Source organism: Cibotium barometz, chromosome 45 (assembly GCF_041138505.1).
Source record: "Cibotium barometz isolate CiBa-2024 chromosome 45, ASM4113850v1, whole genome shotgun sequence".
Lineage (NCBI taxonomy): Eukaryota > Viridiplantae > Streptophyta > Polypodiopsida > Cyatheales > Cibotiaceae > Cibotium > Cibotium barometz.
Genome location: NC_141090.1, coordinates 23924087 through 23951427, shown reverse-complemented (window position 1 = coordinate 23951427; position 27341 = coordinate 23924087). Strand labels below are relative to the sequence as shown.

Sequence of the window (27341 nt, the reverse complement as noted above, 5' to 3'; positions counted from 1 at the left end):
CTTTTGTAATAATGAACCAAACCATATGTCTATGTGTATGTATAATGAAGCCGGGAAGAAAAAGAGCAGCTTTAAGGTTACCAATTCCCTCGAGGTGCTTGTGTTATGAAAACACTAGCTAGGACGCGCATTCAAGGGGGCGTGTGAAAAGGAAAAGTCTTTATTTTATGAGCTATTTGAAATGTACACTGTACCACACTGCACCACAATGAAAGAAACTCTAAAGCAGATGTAAATGATGCTAATAATAATGTGCCAAAATTGAGCGCATGCTACGATTAAATGAAACTCTAATAAAATTTGATTAAATGAAACTCTAATCAAATGCAACAATTTTATTTAGACTTTTCAATTTTATTTCCGCTTAGGACTGTAGTCGCCAAGTTGTCGCCGACCAGTTTTCTTCGTGCTGGAAGGTATGCTGTTTCTTTGCATAATACCCCTTTCCTTTTTTGAGTTTTTGAAAGGGCTGAGCTCTGTCCTGGTTAGGGTTTCTACACACACACACACACACACACACACACACACACACACACACACACACCAAACCCTAAACCACTGTATTTGTCACTGAAATCTTACTTTTTGCATGCTTCGCTGAACTCTGTCCTGGCTAGGGTTTCCATGCACATGTCTATTTTTAATTAAATAAAGAAAATAGCTTATACACACACACACACACACATATACGTATATATTCCTAAAACCCAAACCCTAAACCCTGCGAAGACAGCTACTGTATTTGTCACTGAAAGCATCTATTGAAATCTTACAATTGCTAGCCTTTTTGTATGCTTCACTATAGGTAACCTCTTCTTTGAATAAATCAAATTCTGCTTTGTGAATCACCCATCATTATTTTACTTTTGTTGGTGGATTTTTTTTTGAAATTTAATGCAGAGCGTGTTGCATCACATTTTTTTTTCTTTAAATTCCCTCTCTGAGAAGATAAACCATGGTGGAGTTGCTCTTTGAGGACATCTTCACCATTGTCAGGATGGACTCAGATGGGAAAAAGTTCGACAAAGGTATGGCAGCTTTCCATGTTCTCGTTGTTGCTGTATGTACCTGAGAAATATTTCACATTACTCAACCGATTTATTAGAACTAGCTTGGGCCTAATTATTCCCTCAGCAAATATAATTTTGCATGCTTTGATTTGTTGAGGAATTGGATGCCTTCCTATCTCAAAATGACTGTTTGCTCTATGAAACGACTATGGTTTTAGCCATAGTTTTTGAGTTGATGTGCCATCATGAAACCTTCAAGCATAGCTGTCAATGTCATATATACTGGAAATATGCATTGTAGTGTCCAGAATCGAGGCAAGGAGTGAGCAGTTCGATATGCATATGCTGCTAGATGTGAATACAGATATATATCCTCTGCAAGTCGATGACAAGTTTACGATGGCGTTGTCTAGCACTCTTAGCATGGATGGCACCCCCGATGATGCTACTTTTGACCAAGTAAGATGTGATTTTGAGTAAGATATGAAAGTATGTAAAGAAAAAGGGTCCTTTTATAGGACCAAAGTTCATATGCAGAGGGTTTTATAAATACTTTTATACGTGCACACTTTCTAGAATGAATAAGCTGTGTCTGCTTCTTTTGCAGCAATTTTGTGTATTCTTTTTTGAGCATTATTGTCCTCACAGACTTCACGACACTTGTAGTGATTCCATTTGTAGCCATGGCAGCTGTCAATGTTACATTCACTAGCAGAGGGGCAGAGAATAGAGGGAGATAAGAGTTACACCAGACATCCGATTGGGTCCCAAAACCCAATGGAGGGCCCCCTTTACGGGTTAGCATGGACACCTTGGGCTGTATGGCAAATTGATTGATTTCCAGGGTGAGTGGGAGGTGGACCTGCTCACTGGGTGGTGTTATGTGCAATGGTGAGCTGCCGGGCGAATAGTAAAAAATGTGTTTTGTTGAAACAAAATCTCTGAAATGTTTCTACAAAATAACCTTTTTAAACAGATATGAAACCCCCAAAAAGTGAGGTTTCATTTGTCATGTGCACACACGTGGACATGTCACAGGACTTATCTCACTGCTAATCCCTGTGTTGGCAGTAAGTTTACATTAGATTTAGGTGCGTTCATCTCTAGCATTGTGATGCGTATCAAGATCAGATTTGTAAACCAGTTGAAGCCCATACTTGAATTTCCGTTTCTTCTCAAGCTCACCCACGAACAAAAATGGTGAGACCTCCAAATAAATCTTCCAAAATTTGTTCACATAAGCTTGCACAGACTCATTGTCTTTCTGCTCTATCTTATCCCATCTGCTAATGATCTTCTCCACAGCATTGGGAGGCAAGAACTGTGCATAGAACCTCGTTGTGAAGTCCTCCTATGTCTGAACACGGCTACTAGAAAGCTTTTTAGTTATCCACCAATTGGCAGCCGAGCCCTTTAGAAACATGCTCACATAGCGAATCTTTGACTTCTCGGAAAACTCTGCATCACTAAAGACAATATCAAACTGGGCTATGAAAGCCATTGTCTTGCTCACATCATATTCACCATGATAAGCTTCAAACTTGACAAACTTATCACCCGCCTTGAATTTCTTCAGCCTCTTGGCACGATGACCCTCCTTATCTGTCTTCATCTACTCCTTATCCAATGGGGCAGCAGTACACATGACCATGGCGAGAAACGCGTAGCACGAAGGCATGTACCCTATGCAATGGTGACTTGTGCATAGGTGGCCTCCCAACACTTGCATACACAAAAGGATTCCTGCATGAAACTTGTGTGGAGGGGGGTATTATGGTTGGTTTCTTCGGAGAGTTTAGCAACTTTGTATGGGATTTATGGTGGTGCTATTGTGGGTAAAGGTAGTGTTCGTTGAGACTATCCTAAGGTTCATATGGTTTACATGTGGTAGCCATTGTAAGGTCTCCATAGACCACATTCTAGGATTATACCGATGGCCCCAACCTAGCATCCCATACCACTAGGCCGAACCACCCACCTAGTAGCTCCATGGCCACGAGATCCTGCACGCTTCCTTAGTAGCCCAAACCACCACGTGAATATTTGACCTCGTGTCGCACTTATATGGTAATAATTAGCACTTGCTTTATTTATAAGCACTTATATGGTAATAATTAGCACTTGCTTTATTTATAAGCTTTCTTGCTATATTTATAAGATTTTAGTCATTATTAGCCCTAGGCAATTAATAATAAGATGTTAGCCAATCTACACCTCTTCTTGCTAGCGCCCTTAGCCCACGTGTGAACACTCCAGGTCCCCACGCCCAAGCTAATCCTTAACTCTGATCTTGGGTTAAACCTAACCCTAATCTTGGGTTAGCACACGCCCCTAGCCCTAATCCTAGGCTTGTCGAGACGTAACATACTTCCCCCCTTTTGTTCAATTCACATCCTCGTGAATGCATAAGGAGACAAGTCTATGTAAGCGTATCCTCGGATCCGGACATCCGTCTATAGCGTCTACTTAAGTCTGTTGCCTCTTACCTAGGCTAGTGTAAGACTCCTCTTGTAGGCCATACTACAAAGATCTAAATGCCACTATCAATCCAACTCTCGTTCAAGAGCTGAATCCCAATAGGACATCCAGTCACAAAGTGCAACAAGCTCTACTATAAGTTGTAACAAACCTAGTGTGACACATCTACGAGCATGCAAGGCAGAGCCGAACATAAGATAGTAACCAATAGGTAGAGTTGGACAATACAGAGGACACGAATGATGACATGGTGGTGAGATATTCTATATTTTCTTATTGTTTGGTTGTGTGGCGGCTTTTCACTTTGGTTTTTTTGCTACTTGGTGCAAGAAAGGATCCCGAGCTGAATATGCCAATTTGGAGATGCACACCTTCTCTCTTACTTCCTCTTGCTTCGACCACTAGTGACTCGAGGGAGCTCTGCTCGACGAGTTGCTGTCACCTCCAAAGAAGAAAGCATGACAACTTGCTTTGATGAAGCCACGGAGTGTCTATGCTGATCCCGTGCGGTGCCACGGCTTAAGGAGGTGCAAGGCTACATTATTACTAAGCTATTGGAACTTGGAAGCGAGCAACAGTACGTTGGAGGGCTAGGCAGTTATACACTAGAGGTTGGCGACTTGGGTAGCGGTATGCTAGAGGGCAGTGATTGCTTAGGCAATTGTGTACACGGGTCGTGACGGCGGCTAGTAGAGGTGTGTGCAAGAGCAGCGTTATCAATAGGCGCAGCAGCGGCAACAAAATGCCAAGCGGCAAGAAGAAGGCTACTTGGGTTGGAAGCGAGCCCTATCAAGACGGGTTTGGAGAAGCGCGATGTGCTAGCTGCCGAAGTGGGTAGCCAATCATCTAGGATTGTATAGGGACTTGGTTCTCAACGGAGGGCCAAAATGTATGGAGTCCCGAATTCTAACGAATCCGCATACTATGCCTTCAATCTTTTCCTTGAATTTTTAGCACAGTTGACCCCTGAAAAGTCCGAATGGTGGCCTTTCGACCAAGAGCGTCGGCAGCACGATTATATGCAGAAAATAGAGAGAGCGTTGGCAGCACTTGGATGCCACGTAGACATTTCTGTACAGAAGGTGCAGGACCTGGGATGGTAAACTGGTCCCATGTGAGCCCAGTCCGGGATGAGTCAGCCAGGGATCCATCTCAGTTGTTCGAGGTCAGGTGTGCATTGTCCTGCACATGAGTCCAAGGTCAGATGTGCATTGTCCTGCACATGAAACAGTGCCAGTCCGCGCTGTGAGTCTCCCTCTAGAATGATGATAGTGGTTCTGTGTATCTGGTATGGTACCGGATGCCAAATCACTGAGTAGATAGTGGTTAGGACAAGGGGCCAGCCCATAGGGCTACCCCGGGTCTGAGGGGGGGCATGGGAATGGTGTAGAACCACCCCCATGAGGGCCAGGAAGGCCCAGGCTGAACCCACCAGCCATGGAGGGGCCCTAGGACAACCCTAGGGCACAGATAAGGCAATTTCCAGGAGTTTACAGCCTTTATATGGCTGAAGGGCATGTATGGGGCAGCCCATACAGGCAGCCCAGCCCTGGGATTGTGGACAAAAGCTGTGCGCACGTGACAAGAAGGTGCAGGACCTGGGATGGTGAACTGGTCCCACGTGAGCCCAATCTGGGACGAGTCAGCCAGGGATCCATCTCAGTCGTCCGAGGTCAGATGTGCATTGTCCTGCACATGAGTCCAAGGTCAGATGTGCACTGTCCTGCACATGAAACAGTGCCAGTCCGCGCTGTGAGTCTCCCTCTAGAATGATGATAGTGGTTCTGTGTATCTGGTATGGTACCGGATGCCAGATCACTGAGTAGATAGTGGTTAGGACAAGGGGCCAGCCCATAGGGCTACCCCGGGTCTGAGGGGGGGCATGGGAATGGTGTAGAACCACCCCCATGAGGGCCAGGAAGGCCCAGGCTGAACCCACCAGCCATGGAGGGGCTGTAGGACAACCCTAGGGCACAGATAAGGCAATTTCCAGGAGTTTACAGCCTTTATATGGCTGAAGGGCATGTATGGGGAAGCCCATACAGGCAGCCCAGCCCTGGGATTGTGGACAAAAGCTGTGTCCAGCCAATCAGAAGCAAATACTGTGTCCTCTCTCTCTCTCTCTCTCTCTCTCTCTCTCTCTCTCTCTCTCTCTCTCTCTATTTTCTGCACTTCTCCTTTCAAGTGTTGTGTGTTAATTTCTGTCGCGAAAAGAGTGCTGAATTCTGAGTTTTGAAGTTACCGATCTTTCTCCGAAGCTTCGGCGTATTACAGTGGTATCAGAGCCTACTTCAAGTACAAAGATTCAGCAAAGAAAACCAGAAATTTTTTCTCGCTCGTGTGGTTGGTTTTTAGACGCCGGTGGACTACCCCTTTCGGAGTGACTCGTGTCCCTCGAAGGAAGGTTGGTTTTTAGCCTCCGGAAGCCTCCGAAAGTCTCCCACACAGATAGTGGATGGTCAGATTGCGTTCCGGAAAGGAATTGCATTTTCCTGCTATGGCGAGCTTCGGCGACGAGGGAGACCCAGAACCATGGGACCAGAGTGCACCAGGTAGCCCAGCTAGGGCACCCGGCTTGAGTGTCACAGACATGTTCCAGCAGATGATGTGAGCACTCGGAGAACAGACAACCAAGTTGGATGAGCAGAAGGCGCGGATCTTGGCTCTGGAGGAGCGTACCCGCTCTCCAGCGTCGCGTTTTCCATCTCCTCCTCCCTCTCCTTCCGTATCCCAGATTCCAGATCCTCGTCACAGGGACCCTCTCGCGGGGTCACAGCCGTAGCCAAGCTCCTTGCTTGAGTTGCAGATGCGTGCATTGGAGATCCGACAACGAGAAGACGACGCCATGTGACGCGTGGAACACGAGCGTTACCTTAGAGCTTTGGACGGCAGATTGACACCGGCGGCGCCCTCGAATCATTTTCCCGAGAAAATGAATTTCAGTAAGTATAATGGTAAACTCGATCCCACAACTCTTTATTCATGGTTACATCAATTTGAAGCTTACTTTGCCGCAGTGAGGAAAACAGATACTGACAGAATGATCGTAGCCAGTTGGTACTTGGAAGGTGAGGCCATTCCTTGGTGGACTCATGCCCACACTAGAGCAGGTATGGCAGCTTATGTGTGGGACGAGTTCGTTCGCGACCTTAAGCAGCAGTTTCTACCGCCCCACTACCTTGAGCGACTCGAAGACGAGTTCAGGGGAGCGTGTCAGAATGCGCAACTAGTCCTCCAGTTTGCTAATAAAATTTCGACCTTATGTCTGCAATTAGGCTTATCTTATACGGATAAGAAAGGGCAGTTTTTGTAGGGCCTGGACACGCAAATCCAATGGGAGGTGTGTATGTTTAGGCCAGCCACCTTTGAGGACGTACTCTCGCTTGCGCAGAGTGCAGAAATGAAACACAATGGTGGCAAGCCCAAGACTTCCCAGCCGGCTTCTTCCAGGGCTAATACCTCGGGGGGCAAAAGCCAGAACCAGACGGGGTCTTCCCTAGGACAGAGCCCGAGAGCCACTGGCTCCAAGAACTCGAACAATGCGTCTAAGCTTACTCCAGACCAAAAAGCGGAGGCAGGCAAGACAGGTGGCAAGTTGAGCGCTGAGGAGCTTTCTCAGTACAAGGAGGAGGGTAGATGTTTCTTTTGTCATACAAAAGGACATACTTCTCGGGATTGTCCGAAGAAGCCTCCAAAGGCCATCGCCGCCTCCACAGCTTCCGTGGTGAGCTCAGCTCCCACCTAGCGGCTAACCCTAGTTCTTCAAACCCCGGTGCTTCAATTGAAGCAATTATTAGCCGGGAGCTTGAAGATAAGCAGAAGGGCGCCCATGACCAAGAGTATGAGCACAACGAATTGCTCAAGTCCTTTGGCTACATAGGTGGCTAGAGGGTCGTTGTCTTGTTTGATAGCGGCAGCACGGAGGATGTGGTCACGGAATAGGCCGCTAGGCGTGCCCGTTTCGAGCTGACTCCGGTGGACAAACAGGTTGAGGGTTTTAGCACAGGTATGACAATGAGCGTCAAGTATGAAGCTCTAGGTGCTAAGTTAGTGATTCAGGGCATAGAGTTTGTGCGTGACTTTATGGTTGCTCCTCTTGTAGGAGCAGACATAATTTTGGGTATCCAGTGGTTTCACAAGTTTCTTCCTGATGTCAAGTGGGACAAGCACACGTTCCAGATCAATCGAAATGTGTCAAACACCCCGATGACCATTTAGTGTGAGCCAGGTATTCCGAACTTTCCGCTCATAAGCCACTTGCAGGCTAAGCGAGCAGTCAGGAAAGGCGCAGTGTGCGATGATTTACATCCAGACAGCCCAGACAGTGGCCAGTGCTTCCGAGAAGTACTCGGTTCTCCATGAAAAGTTCCAGAAAATTTTTCTTCGGGACAGCCTCCCTCCCCAGCTCCCCTCGTCCAGACCGAAGGATCACAGGATTGACCTCCTCGCAGGCTCGGAACCCCCGAGCAAGTTTCCGTATTGCCTTTCGAAGGCAATGGAATCGGAGTTGGACCGCCAACTCCAAGAATTGTTGCAAGCTGGCTTCATCCGTCCCAGCGTGTCGCCATTTGCAGCACCGTTCTTGTTTGTCTCAAGAAGAAAGATGGGTCTTCCCGGTTGTGTGTCGATTATCGTGCACTCAACAAGCTAACTATCAAGAGCAGATTCCCGATGCCTCGAATTGACTATATTCTCGAGAGGCTGAATGGAGCAAAGATGTTCTCAAAACTGGATTTAAAGAGTGGGTACCACCAGGTACGGATTGTAGAGGGGGATATCCCTAAGACAGCCTTCCGTACAGAACGGGTCCACTATGAATTTGTGATCATGCCATTTGGTTTGACGAACGCCCCAACTACATTTAACCGCATGATGATGCGTGTTTTCCGGGAGTTGATTGGAAAGTGTGTGTTCATATTTCTGGACGACATACTCATATTTTCAGCTACAGTTGAGCAGCATGACATTGATGTGGAGAAAGTCCTTAAGTTGCTGGAAAGCAATGAGCTCTACGTCAATGAAAAGAAGTCAGAATTTTATCTGTTCCAGGTGCATTACTTGGGATATATAATTAGTGCTGAAGGCATTCGACTTGATCCAGCTAAAGTGGCCGAGATTGTTAACTGGGAAGTACCTCAGACAGCTTATGACAGTAGATCATTTGTGGGTATATGCTAGGCATATTCTACCCACATCGACAAGTTTTCTGATCTCTCGGCAGATCTCACCGATCTGCTAAAGGGAGTGAAAACAAGAAGGCAAAAGATTCGAATGACTCCACGAGCGTTGGAGGCATCCCAGAACCTCAAGGTGGCTTCATCAGAAGCGCCTTGTTTAGCCCTTGCCTCGTGGGACGAACCATTTCAAGTGATCACCGATGCGAGTAATATCGCAATTGGAGGTGTATTGCAACAGAATGGTCATCCAGTAGCTTACATGTCTTGTAAGTTACTGCCCGCCAAAAAGAACTACTCAGTCTATGATTGTGAACTCCTAGCAGTTATACAGGTCTTGAAACATTGGAAACATTTCCTGCATGGCCGTGACTTCGAGGTTCGCACTGACCATTAGGCATTGCACTGGATTCAGACGATGCCAAGTGCACAGTGGAGTGATCGACAACACCGCTGGAGTCAGATATTCCAGCAGTTCGGTGGTATGATTGAGTACCTTCCAGGAAAGGTCAATCCAGTGGCCGATGCTTTGAGCAGAAAGGGACAAGTATCGACGATTCAGACCACTAGACTTGACCTTGTTGGTACAGGACTAGAGGACATGAAGCACGCGTACGCGGATTCCGAGGAATTCGGTACTCAGTGGGAACAGGCATTGGATGCCACAGGACCATGTCATTTTCTGATACGCGATGGTTGGCTTTTCTTCAAAGGCCGACTATCATTAATCTTTTTCCGGATGGGAAATGGTCCGAAGCTCCTGAAAGACAACTTTGGGCATCGCTTGCCCACCTGTTTCAGTCTTTGCTTCATAATCCGAAGATAAACCCAATCTCCTTCCGAAAACTTCATATCCCTTCGGTCTTTATTGGCCTGTCGAGTGTAGGCCTCTTGCGCTTTAGCCAATCTGTCCTTTACTGACTCTAAAATCTCCTGGTAAGACTCCGTCACTCTGTTCACCTCCGGTACTGAAGACAAAGTCCTGGTTAACAACGACTGGAAAGGTCTTCCAAACACTGCCTCATATGGAGTCCTGTCAATAGCTGAAGAAAAAGAGTCATTCAAAACAGCTTGAACTAAAGGCAAAAACGATTCCCACTTACCTTGCTGATCGTGGACATAACACTTCAGCACATCAAAGACCAACTGGTTGCATATCTCTGTCCGGTCATCCGTCTGTGGGTGGAAAGCACTGGAAAAATTCAACTTAGTACCAAAATTATCAAACAATGCCCTCCAAAAATGACTGGTAAACTTGGCATCTCGGTCTGACACTATGGTCCTAGGAATCCCGCCAATTGGGTACCAATGCCGAATGAACAATTGGGAAACATCCTCGGCGGTTACATTGGCCCTACAAGGAATAAGCATAACAAATTTGCTAAACCTATCAACAATAGTTAAGCACTGCGTATTACGCTTACTCGGACGGGGAGGCAGATTTGTGACAAAGTCCATCGAAATGTCCTGGAAAGGACCCTCAAGAATTGGCAAGGACTGTAACAACCCTATCTTCTTTCCATGAGGAGCTTTCACCTTTTGACAAATGTCACAGCGTTGTACATATGTAAACACACCACGCCTCATCTTTGGCCAATAGTATTGCCGTTCTAATTTCTCCAGAGTCGATTTCATACCTGTAATGGCATCATGGGCATCATGGAGAAGAGCTGTCGTGAATGACTTCATGACACAGGTGTCTAGGCAGTTAAAGCTACCTCCGAGTTGGACTATGCACGATGTATTTCATGTCAGTTGGTTAAAGCCATATGTAGGTCCACCCCCTTCAGAGGTCAAAGACGAAGCGGAATCAGACATTGTGGATGAAGCAGAAGTAATGGTTCCAGAATAGATCCTTCTGCACTGTTTCAAGCATGGCTCAGGCCGAAGACTACGACAGTTCCTCACGAAGTTTCAGGACCGAGGAACTCATGAAGCGGTATGGCTCGACAAAGAGTTGTTCGAAGACTATCCGACGCTATCGACGGATTATTTGGAGGCTATGTAGCTTCCGTCAAGTTAAGCAGAAGGGGATGTCACGTGCATCCCGCACTTGGATGGCACCACGTAGACATTTCTGTACAGAAGTGTGACATGTGAGGTCTTTGACCGTCGTAAACACAACCTTAGTCTAACTAAACTGCACTTAATGATGTTTAAGAAATAGACAAATATGTGTCAATGCAATGCAATGCAATGCAGCTATATTCGATGAATGGGTTACAATGAGATCTAAATAGATCTATGATGCTGAATATGCTGCCTATATGCTGAATATACTGATATGTTGAATGAACTGCTGTCCCACCGTCTTTCCCTTGTCTCCTGGGAAGGAAACGCTGAAGGGGATGGCTGGGAATGGATGCTGAACTGTAACGCAGATGCTCTCCGGCTGGAGATGATGCTCTATGCGTTTGCTGTTCAGATGGACTGATGCACTGGGATGTGATGATGGATTCAATGCTGAAAATGCTGATGATCTGAGATGTGATGATGCGCTTCTATTTATATGCGGGTACTGATGCAGGTCGGTCAGTGTTGCTGCAGTCGGCCAGATGCACATGCCCACGACTGCCATATAATGCCATAAAAATGCCATAAAAGATTGGTCGGCTGACTTGAATGCTGTCAGTTGATGTAGATATGCTGTCGGCTGATGCTAACAGCCCTGAATGGATGCTCATTAATGCCTTATAGGCTTATGATGACTAAAATACTGATGTTGGTGATGAAACACCCCCATATGATGCTCATACTGATATATGCCTGGATGAATATCTTGATTATATGCCGGATGATGCCATGCCACTTGTACACCTAATGGGTGTGCACGTGACAAGAAGGTGCAGGACCTGGGATGGTGAACTGGTCCCATGTGAGCCTAGTCCGGGACGAGTCAGCCAGGGATCCATCTCAGTCGTCCGAGGTCGGGTGTGCATTGTCCTGCACATGAGTCCAAGGTCAGATGTGCACTGTCCTGCACATGAAACAGTGCCAGTCCGCGCTGTGAGTCTCCCTCTAGAATGATGATAGTGGTTTTGTGTATCTGGTATGGTACCGGATGCCAGATCACTGAGTAGATAGTGGTTAGGACAAGGGGCCAGCCCATAGGGCTACCCCGGGTCTGAGGGGGGGTGGGAATGGTGTAGAACCACCCCCATGAGGGCCAGGCAGGCCCAGGCTGAACCCACCAGCCATGGAGGGGCCCTAGGACAACCCTAGGGCACAGATAAGGCAATTTCCAGGAGTTTACAGCCTTTATATGGCTGAAGGGCATGTATGGGGCAGCCCATACAGGCAGCCCAGCCCTGGGATTGTGGACAAAAGCTGTGTCCAGCCAATCAGAAGCAGGCGCATCACTTTCAGCATGTTAGGAAAAAAAGGCAGCATTTTTTGGGATTTAATTCAGCATTGTGGGACATTGGTGCTGGCTGCCTGTTTATCAGCTGGCCGACTGCTCCTGAAGAGAAGTATAAATAGTGGAGGCCATAATCCCAATGATTTATCTCATTATTCACCAAGTGCTCAAGCAAATCAAGGGCTAGACAAGCCAAGGGACTAAGCAAAGGGGTGGAGAACTGAAGGTCAAGGGCAGGATTTTCCAGCCAAGAAAAGGTCCAAGATTGCTGTATTTTCTTTCAGTTTTCTCATCATTCTAATAAAGCAAATACACCATCCGTGGTGGGGGCCCTACAGAGGGTAATTGGGACCCAATACTGTGTCCTTTCCATCTCCCTCCCTCTCCCTCTCTATCTCTATTTTCTGCACTTCTCCTTTCAAGTGTTGTGCGTTACTTTCCGTCGCGAAAAGAGTGCTGAATTCTGAGTTTTGAAGTTACCGATCTTTCTCCAAAGCTTCCGCGTATTACAACGTGGCACTGGATTAAGGAGTGCACGTGACAGACATATTCAATCATACCTCCAGACAGTTGGAAGATTTGACTCCACTTGGCTTGCCTATCAGTCCATTGGGCACTAGACAGGGTTTGCGACCAAGTAAGTGCTTGATGATCAATCTTCATTGTGAATTCCTGTTGGACCAAGGTACATAGCTAAGGAGGCTCAAAGGGAGAGGCAGCCATGGCTATAGAGTAGTAGACAGAGAGAGTTAGAGAGAACACAAAGTTCAAGACTAGAGAGGTAAAGTACACGACTCAATGATGTGGCTCTTGCTTGATGATTTCAATGAAAGTACAAAAATCTTTATAGGTTACAAAGGTTGCCTCTTGACATCACTGCTTATGTCACACACAAATATCTAGCTATTATTGTGACCTCTCTAAGAGGTGGTTCACACACACACACACACACACACATAAGTGACCCCTCTTAAGAGATGGTTCACATGCACAAGTAAGACCTTGATTCCCAACAATCCCTCCCTCAAGGGATTACCTCATATTGTGTCAAAGGTAAATCTAGGCTCATGGTTTCTCATGCCAGTTTTCTTGGTCAAGGATCAATCGCATGGCTCTAGTTTCACAAGCCAATTATGAGATCCAAAGGGCAGAGTATACATAGGATTAGATTACTCACAAAACACAACATAACAACACACAACTCATCACAGCACAACACAATTTTGGACTCTAAAAGGCCCACTCATCATGGCTCTTTCTCCTCAATGATGCTGGCATCTGCTTTTTTATGATAGTAGTACTTTTCGTTGTGGTTGTTTTTCCCACAATGTTTGCATGGCTTCTTTGAATAGTAATCTTTTACTGTATGATTGTTCCACAAAGGGATCATTTCATACCTTTGAATTTCTTTGTAAAGAAGAAGTTGTCCCGTCCTATTGCTTTATTCTTGAACTTCTTCTCTTCTTCTTTGAAGAAGTTGATGACTCCTTCCAAGGTGAGGTTTGGGAGATTTTTGAGTGTGGTGATGAGGTTTCGTAGGGATCTTCAAGACTTGATAAGAAAAGCTACAACCACATCTTCATCCACTTTGGCTTTGAGTGCTGCAAGTTGGTTCATCCGGGACTTCATCTTGTTCACATGAGCATTGAATGTGACTGCATCATTAGGCCATAGAACTCTATTTGCAAAGACGCCTTCTTTCCCTGTGCTCCAAAGAGCTTATCCAGCATGTCATAGGCTTTTTTGAAAGTCGGGAGATCAACAACATGGTGTATGAAGTTGTCGGACAGGCTTGGTGTTAGCCTTTGGCCTCCGGGAAGTCCAAGTGTGAACAAACTTACACATGGGCACTTTTTACCTCGTGCTAACATGGGTTTTTTCCTCATGTGAACACACTCTTGTGTGTCGGGCTTTTTAGCCTTGGGACTAGTATACTTTAGAACACATACTTGTACTCATCATTTATTCTCTTACGTACATTTTTCCAACACACCTCCATCTTGCTCTCAGTGATCATTGCGTATGTGTGTGTGGTTGTGCAAGTCAAGGGCCTCTATCCAACATTGGTATCAAAGCCCACGTTAGTTGGTCAAAATCTAACACTTTTCATTCTCTCCGTGGTTCAACCTGGTCAGCTCTTTCCACAAGTCCTCTGGGGTACCTGCCTTTCCATATCTTTTCCTCAGGGCTTCTCTCAACCCATCCCAGCTTCCTCTCTCAGCATCTGTGGCCTCATACTCAAACCACTCCATGGCTGCATCCTCTAGCAACAAACTCACCAGTTTCATGCCTATATAGCTTAGCTGACCTCCTTCGACACCCAGCTGACCAGAATCAGAATGCTGATGCTTACTTCAGTCTGAAACAAGTCCTCTAGATACATCTGTGATCCTCCAGCATCAGCTAACCTCAAATACACAACTGCAGACTCTAGCTCCACTTGACTGACCCTCTGCTGACTTGCTGACCACTGACTGACAACTGACTAAAAACTGATTCAGTAGTCAGATATAGAACTGGCTGACTCAGTTGACTCACCTGAATCAGAATCTTCCTCCTACGTGTCCTCTGATACTCTCCAACCCTCAGGCTGCCCTAATCTCAATGAGATATCACACTGCAGTCTCTTGGTTGACAGCACCAGTTGACCCACAGCTGACTCCCATCTGACTATCGTGACTAAGCTGATTCCGTCTCAGCTGACAGCTGACTGCTGACTCAGCTTTCTCTCTTCTGTGTTTGCTGACTCTTCTAAACCTTCAAAGCACTCAAACCACACAAGGATGCAACCCTGTGGACACTCAACTGATTTCAGGTGACACACAGCTGAACTAGAATCCCCTTTAGTCCACTAACCTGTCTGACTGATGACTGTTGAGAGTCAGACCCAACTGATGGCAGACTTCTGACTGTTAGACGTGATACAAAAACATTTCTTTCCAACCCAAACAAACCAACCCAAGTCTTCTACACCTTCAGGTGATGCTAATTGATCCTCACTTGACTTGAATTGGCTTTGTACTCTCTCAACTGACTCCGACCAAGTCAACATTGACTCACCAGTAGCACACCGATTGTCAGACTCACTCAGATGATCTATCTCATGAACTCAATGATAACAACCCAATCACCACAAGCAAAACATCAAAACAAAAGACTATATATCCATTCTTAGTTGACACAAACCAAGCTCTCTGTCTTCAGATAGAAAAAAACAACAGTGTCAACACAGCCCTGAGACTTGGGCACAAGCATAAGAAGAAAAACTCCAAAACAACTCAAGGATCCCCACAGGTAGACCGTGGTGACAACACTTCTAATTCTCTGAATCCACTTTCATGAACGACAGGTCTTTCCCACACAACAACTAGCACTCAGCTGACAAGAACGCAGCAACAGTTGAGCAAAATTGAACTGGATCAAGTCTCTAATGGAGTTCAGCTCCTCAGAGATCCTAGTGGATACTGTCAAAATACGCAGCGGAAATGATAACCAAACTTGAGACCACAAGAGAAAGTAGAGTGCAGAAAATAGACAGCACAAGAGAAGGAGAGAGATAGGCGTATAACTCTTCTCTATACACAAGTTCCCGAGAAATAACTGAATGAGTACAATGTGGGGCAATGGGGCCTATTTATATGGCCCCATCATGCAGTCGGCCAGCACTAGTGGCCCTCATGACTGGGCACATCCAGTCGGCCAGCAGAGAAAAATACCACGACCCCTCCTGATGAAGTCGGCAAGCTCCTGGTACACATGAGTGCAGTTGGCCAGCATCAGAGGCTCCTGCCAGCCTGTGGGGCAGCCACCCACATCATGGAAAAAATGGGGGAAAAAAAACTTAGTCTTTCCAACCGTGGAGTCGAACTCCGTCGATCAATCCCCCTCCTATGTACAAGAGTCCATGATCCTTCGCATGCCGCAGAAACCACAGGAAAGGCAATCCTGTCTCCCAAAGAGTCATCTGCAACCATGAGCTCAACAGTCTCATCAGGAAGCTCACGTCCAATCTGGTGTCCATCAACCAGATCAATGAACCATTCTGCTTCTGAGTCAAAGAGGCATCACACTGCTCACAAGGATCAACACTTGGTACGGTGCAAAGCCTAGTCTTGGAAACCTGCTGAAGACCACGCAAGGCCTTCTGAAACTTGTCAACCACCCCCTCTGAATCCGGAACCACAAAGCCTGGAGTATGCACCTCCTTCTGCAAATAATCAACTGCCACCTGCTTGGCTTTCCGAAAGGTCCCTGTGGAAAGAACATCCTCATCTACAGGAGGTTCTTTGTCCCAAATACTACGAGACATCAGAGCATGAGTTGCCTGTTTAGTTTCCTCTGACTGACGAATATAAGAACTACCAACATCAGTACTGGAGAGTTCCTGCCAACTGCTGCCATCTACTGGCAAGCTATCCACCATCTGGTCCCGGAAAGCCTGCACTTGCTCCGTATCCACACTTAAGTGGTCTTTACCAGACTGCCACTCATCACAAACCTGAGGACCTGGGAGAGAGAGAGTGCTGAAAGCTTGTAAACTCCATTCTCCACTTCGCCTTCCCAAACCACCTGGCCTGTTGCTTTGTCTCGGAGAGCAACAAAATGCTCATCAAACTCCACCCGTATGCCAGTATTGCAAACCTGATGCACTGACAACAGATGAAAACCAAGTGACGGAACATACAACACCTGGGAGGAATGCTTTCCCCCTTTGCCATCGGGAACTATCTCCAACCTGCCCTCACTGTGAACTGGGATAGTGGATGTATCCCCAATAAGAATGTGACCAGAATACCTGCAGAGATCTTGTAAATCTGAACGGGAAGGAGTCATGTGCCTGGAAGCACCACTGTCTAGAATCCACTCCCGAGTATCCGTTGCGGAGAATCCTCCAATCTCCTCCCTGCCTGAAGAAAATGAAACATCGGTGTCCATCACCTCCAGGTGCACAAAAGCCGGAGTTTTCATGATTGCTGCTGAGGAATCTTCATCCTTCTCGGTCTTCTGCTTGGATACTGCCTCCAATAGTGGCCTTTCTCGCCACAATCATTATAGGTCCTCTCTGCCTTTAGTTTCTCGCGGTCAGCATCGGACTTCTTCTTAGAAGACTTCTCCGAGGAAGCCTTCCCTTTGTCCGTGTTACGGCCTTTCGATCGTTGGCTAGTTAAGGCCTTCGAACCTCCACCCTGAGGAGGGTTCGTGAATCGTTTCTCCTAGTCCAAGACCATGGGCACAAGCTCCTTCCACGTGATGGTGCTGAGCCTACCACTGGTAATCAAAGACAAGTAGAATGCTGAGTACTGAGAGGGTAAGTGCGACAGCAACGTTATGGCCATGTCCTCTGACGATATCTCCTTCCCAGCCTGAAGAACTTCCTGCTGAAGAGCCTACAGCTTGTTAATATGCTCTCGCATCATCAATGACTTTGCAGGGCTCATAACCCGCATCTGTACTTCCAAGGAAATCCTCTTCATGGGTGATACCCTGTTGTAAAGAGAGGCCAAATGTTGCCATATATCTCTGGCTAGCGTCATATGCTTTACATGATTGATTACCTGCGGTGTGCAGTTGAGAAAGATAAACGAACGGACCCTGGCGTTGACACGATCCCACATCTATGTCTGAGCCTCCCGGTCCTTTTGGATCGACGGTAACTCCCCTTCCTCTACTTCCGGCCGTGGAACCCCAACAATGATGAAATCAGTGAGGTCGTAAGACTCCAGAACAGATTCCATCATAACCTTCCATATGCTGTAGTTGTTCCCGTCCAACTGACGGTCCACTGGGAACGTGGAGAGTGTCAGGATCTTGACATGCTTCTCAGCCATCTCTAACAAATCTACCATCGCGGGGATGTAACTGAAAAAAGGTGGGTGGGTGGGAAAAAAAAACTCTAAACCTGCAAGTGGTTGTCTAGCACTTTAGCCCGCCTTCCTCTTGGAACTTCTCTTCCCGAACAATCCAAACAGTCCACCAATTAGCAACGTAACTATCCCCCTCTTACTCAGAAAACTCCCAAGATCTATCAAGAGCCTAGGGCTCTGATACCATGTCAAAATACGCAGCGGAAATGATAACAAAACTTGAGACCACAAGAGCAAGTAGAGTGCAGAAAATAGACAGCACAAGAGAAGGAGAGAGATAGGCGTATAACTCTTCTCTATACACAAGATTCCGAGAAATAACTGAATGAGAACAATGTGGGGCAATGGGGCTTATTTATATGGCCCCATCATGCAGTGGGCCAGCACTAGTGGCCCTCACGACTGGGCACAAGGTGTTTTATCATTTTTCCTCACTCCCCGTTTTTTTCCCCCCATTTTTTCCCATTTTTTCCATGATGTGGGTGGCTGCCACAGGCTGGCAAGAGCCTCTGATGCTGGCCGACTGCACTCATGTGTACCAGGAGCTGGCCGACTTCATCAGGAGGGGTCGTGGTATTTTTCTCTACTGGCCGATTGGAATACAGGGCGGGCACACCCACAACAGAGGCCCTGGTGTCTGATAAAGACAGGAGATGACTTCTAACAGATACACCTCCTACAAGACTCCTAGCTCTCCCTCCGCTTTGATCCAACCAATCCTTCTCACATAGCCCTACTGGCCGCTAGTCGCACACGTTAGCTGGACGCCAACAACCGCCTTTCAAATCTACCCGCCATTCAAATTTGCAAAACAAATAACAGCCGCCTATTAGCACATTCATCCCCAGTTTCTGCTCATTTTTGGTGCCCATTTGGTCCCTTTTGTATGGCCCTTGATTGTGGGCTGGCCACCCCTTTTTCCCATATTTTTCTAGGATTTTTCCCAGTCTTTTTGGTATTTTACCAGTCGGCCAGCATTCTCTGTCCCAGTTGGCCAGCATACCTCACCTATAAATAGGTGGTGCTGGCCTCTCATTTCTCATTCAGTCTTGTACATATTTTGCTCCCTCACTTATGAGACTTCTAGTGTCTGTTGCTTGGGACTGTTTTGCTTCAGTATATTCAGCATAGATTGCTCCATATCTATCTCTCTCTTGCACTCTCTATTCAGCACATTCTAGTGCCACTTTGCTTCTGCTCTGTGCACTCTTTCATGGTATCATCGCTCCTGGTTCAGCGGCTCCTTTGCTGCCCCAGATTCAGCCCTCCCTCTCCTCTGCGTTTTTTCTCAGATTTGCAGCTCCTTTGCTGCTGTGTTTTCTGGACAGCACCTGCTGGTCACTTCTCCTTCAGATTGGCTTCACCAATTGCAGCCATAAGGTATTTTCTGATTAGCGTTTTCTTTCCACGTGGAGTTTGGACATAGGCGGCCTGTTTTTCAGGACAACAGCCCTTCTTGTGCTGCGTTTTCCTCTCCAGTGGTCCTTCCCCTTTGCAGAGGGGGTCTGTGGTGTTTCGGGCTTTGGTGGCACTCTTGGTACCTGTGGAGGACACTTCTTCTTCTGAGTTTGTGCATATTTCTGAGATTGAGCCCAAGCTTCTTGTGATGGCTGCACCGACTTCTCTTCATATGTTCTCTGATGCTGCAAAGTTGGATGATTCCAACTACACCCTATGGAAGGTGAAGGTGAAATCGGCCTTGCGTGGCGTGGATCTTTGGGATTGGCTTGTTACATCGGCCAATGCCACCCCTCCCACCCTTGCTTCCGGTGGTGCGACTTAGGCACAGATTGATACATGGCAGGCGAATGATCGTCGCGTTTTCTCCTTTTTGATGTTGAACTGTCAGGATTCTGTTCTCTCTCATGTGCGTACAGCAAATGCTGCACATGAAGTTTGGAAGGCTTTTGCATATCTCTACGAGATTAAGTCTCCGGGTCGGATTTTGGCGTTGGAAAAGCAACTTATGGACTTATCAGTTTTTGCCTTTCCATCTTTATCAGCTTTCATCTCGAAGATGAAAGATCTCCGGGACGAGCTTGTTGTTTGTGGCAAGGACATGGCTATTCGGCTTCTCTCCAAGCTTCCAGAGAGGTTTGATGCATACTTTCAGTCTCTCGTTTCTTCTCCTAGTCCTGTTCTAGTTACTTGGGAAGAAGTTCTCCCCTCTGTTATGCAGATTGAGTCTCGCTTTGAGGAGCGGACTGGCACCTCTGGTGGCCCTGATGGAGCTTTGGCAGTGCGAGATAAAGGGAAGAATCAGCAAAAGAAAGGGAAAGGGGGTTCTGACAAGAACTCCAAGGATTCCGACAAGGATAAAGACAATAACAAATCTTCAAAGAATAAGGACATTGAATGTCATTATTGTGGCAAGAAGGGTCATTAGTCACCCCAATGTCACAAGAAGAAGCGTGATGAAGCAGCAAAGAACTCTTCCTTTACAGCGGTGTCTCAACCCAAGAAGGATGATGGCATTCTTCTATTAGCAGGTACTCGTCGTATACTTGCTCTTGTGACTTCTCAGTCATGGTCTTGGATTGTGGATAGCGGTGCTACTGCTCACATGACACCCCATTGAGATTGGTTCGAGGACTTCACTGCCAGCATAGTAGTTAAGAAATGCGTTTCCTACAGGAAGGAAATGTTTCCTTGTAGGAAACGCGTTTCTTTCAAGCTTTTTTTTTTTTGGGCCCCAAATCTAACGTTGAAATCTGTGCGACTCTTTTGATAAAGTTTTTTCTGGTTTCCGTGTGCCGCTTTCCCTCATCAAGGCTAAGTTATTTTGTATTGTTTATGAGCATTGGGCCATAACTGTGGATTCATCATGATTCATGTGACATGAACACTTCAAACTTATAAGTTTTAACCTATGTAGTGTCATGTATGCTTTTTTTTTTTTTTGGTGGCATGGAATGATGGATGATTGGATCATGGATCATGGATAGTGGACCATGGTCTTTGAATCATGATCATTTGACATTGATGATGGATGATTATATGGTTTTTGTTATTTGTGATTCAAAGACTGTAGGCTTCAAATTGATGTTTCCATGTATTCTATGCATTTAGTGTTATTTTTACATATTTTATACAGTATATATTTGAAATTTTGTATATGCAAAAACTTGTAGGTAGGAAACTTGTAGGAAACTTTGGGCTGATTTTACGAAACCCGTTTGAAACTTTTAGGAAACCCGTTTCAAACAACCCCCTAACTACTATGACTGTCAGGTCAGGCGAGATCACTTTGGGTGATTCTTCTTCTGTGCCAGTGCATGGACATGGCACTATCCCCATCTTCCGCTCTTCCGAGGACAAGAGGTACTTCTTTGACGTTTTGTATATTCCAGATTTGGCTTTTAACCTTTTGTTAGTGAGTGCTCTTACAGCGCAGGGTGCAGAGGTGATCTTTTCTTGTTATGAGATTACCATTCGTGATAAGGCGATTGGTAGCATCTTGGCTCTTGGAATCCAAGATAGTGGTCTGTACAAATTGACCGCTCTACTTTCTTCTGGTGCTTCTTTTGCTCTTTGGCATGCTCGGTTTGGCCATTTGAGCTATCAGCTTCTGCAGCGAGCTTTGAAGGACGGGTTGGTTAAGGGTTTACTGACCATCAAGGCTCCGTTTTCTGCTTGTTCCTCTTGTTTACAGGGGAAGCAACACCGAGCCGCCTTTCCAAAGGAGGTGACACACAGATCTTCGGCATCGCTTGCTCTCATTCATGCAGACTTATGTGGTCCTATGAGTACCGTGTCTTTGAGTAAGGCGTTGTACATGCTCGTGATGGTGGATGATTTTTCCAGATATACTTGGGTTTTCTTTCTGAAGAGCACTTTTGTGATTGGAGAGTTGAGGTGGAAAAAGAGACCGGTCGTTCGGTCAAGGCTCTCAGGACTTCATTATGGCTGAGTTTGCCCTGCATCTCCAGAGGTTTGACAAAAACTCAGTATGAAGGGCTTTGTGTGAATATATGCTCCTGTGTGCGTGTGTGTAGCATAAGTGTGGGACCTGCTGAAGCTCTTCCTTAAATTCTTTTCTTGATACAAATGCCTTGAAGGAGTATCCAAGACAAGGTATGTGCTAAAAAGGATGTTGCACACAACTTATGATAGATGACTAGATGAGCAAGGCTCTCTAGGTGCACTAGTATAGTGTGAGACTGGGAGGGTTTGTCAGATCCACATAGCCGGCTATGTGAGACTAGGCCCGTCCTACGAGATCCACACTAGATCTGGACTTGCGTCAGTGGCCTAGGAGAGTCTTCAGCAGAGCCTCGAGATAGCTGGATACTCAGTCGACATACGGTCCTCCTCATCCTTGTGTTGGGCATTCATATTATCATTTGTACTCAGCACTGTACAACATTTCTCCAAAGAATAATATAAGCAAATACTCCTACTTGTAGGGGGGTCTCCTTCAGTGGGTATTGGGACCCAATATTGTGTCGTCTTCTACATTCTCATTCTCTCAGACGACTCAGTCGAAGGGCTTCACAGAGAGTTGGATGCCTTACATGACTTTTGCACTCAACGGGACTTCTTTGTTAACCTTGGTAAAACCAAGGTAATGGCCTTCAATACCTCTCGCCCCTTCACATCCATATTGAGCTTCACATATAGAGGGGATCCTGTGGAGATTGTCTCATCCTATGTCTACCTTGGTGTCACTTTCAGTGGCCCACGCTTTACCATGTTTCCTGCAGCACATGCCAGAGTGACGCAGGGATATGCAGCCTTGAGCTTACTTGAGCGGCAGTGCTTCTAGGCACATTTCTAGGAGCCCAGGACGAAGGGTTGGCTTTTTGACACCCTCGTCACACTAGCCCTGATGTATGGAGCAGCTTTTTGGGGGCCAGATTTATCTGATGATGAGGATTGGCAGCGAGTTGAGAGGCCCTAGGTCATGATGTTCTCTCGTATGAGTCGCAGCAAACCATCAGTCCCACACCAAATTATCCAGGCAGAGTTTGCTGCAGCCTCGATGGTAGTGGAGGCACTCTTCCATACAGTCACATACCTCCATCGCATTAGTCACATGGATCCCCACAGGTATCCGTGGAGTCCTCCGGACAACTAGCACTTGAGGGGCACTCTGGAGTATGGTATGCACTAGTTTCCACTTGGTTCTCAGCATATGGGCTCAGCATGGACCGCCTACCCCCCCCTTTAGTACAGTTTGGACTCCCCTTTTCTCCGACTATCTCACGAGGATACCAACCGGGTTATCCAGTCAGATCTTCTCAGCTTCTACACACATTGCACATGGATCACACCTCCGGAGCTCCCTACTAAGATGCACTTCTACAGAGATCACTTCCTCACACTCACTGAGGATGGATTCATCCAGTAGCCGGGCTACTTGAGTGTTCACATGTCCCATGCCATGCGGATTGCGATTGGCCAGATACGGGTTTCATCCAACCGCCTCAGAGTGGAGACAGGTAGAGCTGAGCGCATCTTCAGAGCCGGGAAGCTCATACGGAGACCCAGAGAGGAGAGGATCTGCCGACTATGCCACACAGAGGTTGAGACGGAGGAGCATTACATATGCCTGTCATGTGCATGATCAATGCCATGGACAAACTTTAGACGCTGATCCAGAAAAGGCAGCCAGATAAAGACTTTGAAGAACCAGAAGTGGAGCACAAGAGGACAAAGGTGGATTTAGAGCAAGGCTTGGAGGGGCTTCTAGACCATGCGTTAGGAGCCAGATCAAGGGGGGTCGGCTGAACCAGCATTGGTTGGCGGAAACGGAGGAAGGCTGCAGCCGGCGCATCTTAATCAAGGGAATATTCTGGTCGGGCAGCGCTGAAAAGGAAATTGTGGACTGTGGCCTGGCCAACCAGCTGTCGGCCAGTTGGCCAAGCTTGGAGAGGTCCTATAAAAAGGGACCATGTGCTCATTGTTAAGGCATTCAACCCTCTAGGGGTTTGGGTCACTGGGAGTCCCATAGGGGGACAGTTTTGGGTGTTAATCACCTTTTATTCAAGGCAGCCTAGGGCTGTGTAAGAGTACCTTTTTGTACTATAGCAATATACTGAATTTCTAGCACATCTCTCTCTCTCTCTCTACTGTCTGTTCTTATCTGCGTTTTGCATCAGCATATTTCCAGGAGTGTTTAGGGCTGAAAGAAGACTCGCAGAGCTTCTGCATGTAACAATGCCGCTGCCCAGTATACTATGAGATCCGCGGGAGGTTTCACTGTCTATTTCGTGAGGGATTCGGTCCACTCTCCAGAATCATTGACTTCCAGGACCAGCGTTGCTTGGGCCTCTTCCTGCTTGAGCTCCGCAGACACATGGACACCTTCTTGAGAGAGCCTCGGCCCCAGCCACCCCGCCCCCTCCCTCGCCAGCCAACCATCACCAGTTTCTTCCGGACCTAGGAGGTGGAGGACACCGACAGTGTGGATCTTGTGGACCCTCCACGAGCTACTCTAGACCTACCTCGCTTGAGAGGAGTTACCTCGGACCGAGCCTCTGCACTCCAGTGTGCCCGACACCCTCGACCCCCCGTCGGCCACGATCACCTCATCAGCTCCAGATCGAGGACATGCTACACCGCCATCGAGCTACCTTTCCACGTGACATAGCTGAGGGAGACCTCTCGGCCATACTCTTCAGCCCCATGCTTGATATTTTGAAGAGTGGTATACCATCTACTCGGAGCTGATGTTGCTCTCATGTTTCTATGTTCTTAGTACTCCATGATGAGTTTCCATGGACAGTTTTATATCACCCCAGTGAGATAGCTATGTTTATGTTTTCTTTCTGTTTTATTTTCCATTCCATGATGAGATATGTCAAGGAGGTATGTTAGACTTGTTCATGTTCTTGTAAGAACTTGGTCTTAAGGGGGGATTGTTGGATAAATGTAATCCCAACTCCTTAGTCCAATTTAATGTGTGGTGGCTAGGCTAGTGGTCAGTGGTTGGTGTAAAGCCTACAAATGGTTGGTGCATATGGTTCATGCAACTCATGCAACTAAAAATAGGGTAGAGGAGTCTCTAAATAAGGTACAAGTCGTGATCAAGTGATTATGTAAGTTTGGTTCATGCCTAATCATAATTAGAGTCTTTTTGTGTTAATCTCAAAGCAATTTTCTGCATATACCAGTTATTGTCCCTCATGTTCATGATGTTTTGTACAAGCTTTGATCCACCTTGAGTATGTCTTGATCAATATTCATAGTTGAATTATCATATCCAACATCCCCGTCCCCGTCCCCCGTTACCGTCCCCCGTTCCTTGTGACTATGCTCAATTGTATATCTGAGTGATGATTTTGAGGGAAGGGGGCTTTGCAAGTTTGCCTTTAAATAGGGCAATCAGCCCCTTGCACGAGGTCGGCATGCTCGACCCCTTCACAACCACAGACCACGACCTCAATTAATGCAGCATAACTTGTATTTTGACCCCTTCACAACCAGACCATGACCTCAATTAATGCAGCATAACTTGTATTTAGGCTGTTTGATGAGCCCATAAGGGTGCTTGACTTGAATCAAGGCTGCCCCATCTGGCCAAATTGCTGTCCGCCCTTTCCTGCCTCCTGTCCACGCTGTCTGGCCTGCCTTAACAGGGCCTACACTGCCTGGAATCAGCCTATTCTGCATGACCATTGATTAGGTGCTGGCCAGCACCCTGCATGTCCTGCAGACTATTCCAGAGACATGTCAGGCACCGGGCACTTGGTCTAATTAGCTGCTGGGACACTTGTATGAAGTTCGTCTCGAAGTTGGTTACAAAACTGTGGGGACAACGCACAAAATCTGACCGGGACAACGCACGGACTGACCCACCCTAGACCTAATCTTGATGGCGAGTGGCAGTTGGTCCATGGACAAGGGCTGACAACATGCTCAGTGCTTATCCATTATCCCTAAAGTTATTTGAAGACCTGCGCCTGACTACACAAATATGCCCATGTGGCATCCAAGTGTGGGGCGCATGTGACTCTGAATTATTTTTATATGTTGATTTGGGGTGTAGGTTGCATTTTCCATGCTTTTCCATTTTTCATTTGCAAAGTGGAAAAGTGTCTTTTGCTGTAAGTACAAGTATGTTCTGTAGGGGAAGCTCTACACGTTTGTCAATTTAATATAAATGTTGATTTGAGGTGTATGTTACATTTTCTATGCTGTTCCATTTTTGCATTTGCAGAGTGGAAGAAAGTCTCTTGCTGACAAGTACGAGTACGTCATGTATGGAAAGCTTTACAAGTTTTCAGATCGAGAGATCAATGGCACTGTGAAAATGTACGGAGGCCTATCCCATTCATGTGCTTATGCTGTGCATACGTTTGCGTATATACACCAAGATAATTGCATGAATTCTCTTTGGATGCGGGGTGGGGTTTCATTGTTTTGTCCTTCATTTTAGTGTATGCATAAATCAATTTCTGAAAGGTATTGACGTGCACATGTCTTCCTGTTTGTGCGCCCACATATGCTCACACGTGTGTGCGCGCACACCTATGTGTAGATTTTGCTGAATCTTTAAAGGAACTCACTCACAATCATATGTTCCTTGTGTAGAGAGGTCTATGTATCCTTCGGAGGCCTTTTGATGTTGCTGAAAGGAGACCCCAGTAACCTTGGAAATTTGATGTTGGATCAAAGGCTTTATCTTCTTATGAGAAAGGTTGGCTAGTTAACCAATCTCAAGTAAAGAGCGCTTGAAGAGGGATCTTTATGATGCTTGTAGATTACAACACATCTTTTTTTGTGTGCACAAACCATCTTTTGGAACTAGCAGTGCACAGTAGATGTAGAGACTTTTGTGGTTGTAGATCACAACATGTCTTTTTTTGTGTGCACAATCCATCTTTTGGAACTAGCAGTACACAGTAGATGTACAGACTTTTGTGGTTGTAGCTTGAAAAAGTGTGTAGAATATATTTTGTGGTTAAGAGAGTTATCTTTTAAGGTTGGATAATAATCTGAACCTGGAACTTGGACAAGCATCATGTGCAGCTCAACCTGTGGGCCATAATCAACACAAGACACCCATTGAAAGCAAATGTGAATGATTTTGCATGGTGAAGTGGTATGTATGTGTGCTCAAACATTTCTATTGGTTCACGCATCATCGTCACATTTTTATAGTGAACTGCAAAAGATGACTTGCGTGAGGTGATTATCATTCATGGTAACAGTTTTGATGAACATGAAGCTCCAAGATGTGCTTATGTACCAGCTTGCCATGAGGGAAATTTTTGACAGGCAATGAGCATGCAACCTTGCTCCGTCATTTGCAGTATGCTCATTGAATAAGAGTCCTTTTCAGTCGATACTTTTCAAAGTGAAAAAATATATTTGTGGTATATATTCTAAGTAGAGCTTTGACCCTTGGAAAAAAGTAGGGCATCTGATCTATTGGTTGTGATATAGGCGGTCATAAAAGGGATTCTTGGGAGGGCATTTGTATATCACAGAGAACTTGTATGCAACATGCCTG

General features: G+C 46.3%; 1 protein-coding gene across 4 annotated transcripts; it reads left to right on the top strand.

Moving 5' to 3' along the window:
• The first annotated feature begins 328 nt into the window (after nucleotides 1-328).
• LOC147612557 (DNA-directed RNA polymerases II, IV and V subunit 8B-like) lies at nucleotides 329-26927 on the top strand. 4 transcript variants are annotated; one of them, XM_086783180.1, is made up of 5 exons: nucleotides 329-416; nucleotides 901-1028; nucleotides 1312-1469; nucleotides 26046-26140; nucleotides 26420-26927. In XM_086783180.1, the coding sequence occupies exons 2-5, from the start codon at nucleotides 956-958 to the stop codon at nucleotides 26532-26534; spliced, it is 441 nt and encodes a 146-aa protein (XP_086639306.1). In that variant the 5' UTR covers nucleotides 329-416; nucleotides 901-955; the 3' UTR covers nucleotides 26535-26927. The 4 variants fall into 4 exon arrangements, with proteins under 4 accessions (XP_086639306.1, XP_086639308.1, XP_086639309.1 ...); XM_086783182.1 differs by having other exon boundaries at nucleotides 357-416; nucleotides 949-1028; XM_086783183.1 differs by lacking the exon at nucleotides 329-416 and adding an exon at nucleotides 531-805 and having other exon boundaries at nucleotides 949-1028.
• The last annotated feature ends 414 nt before the right edge of the window (nucleotides 26928-27341 follow it).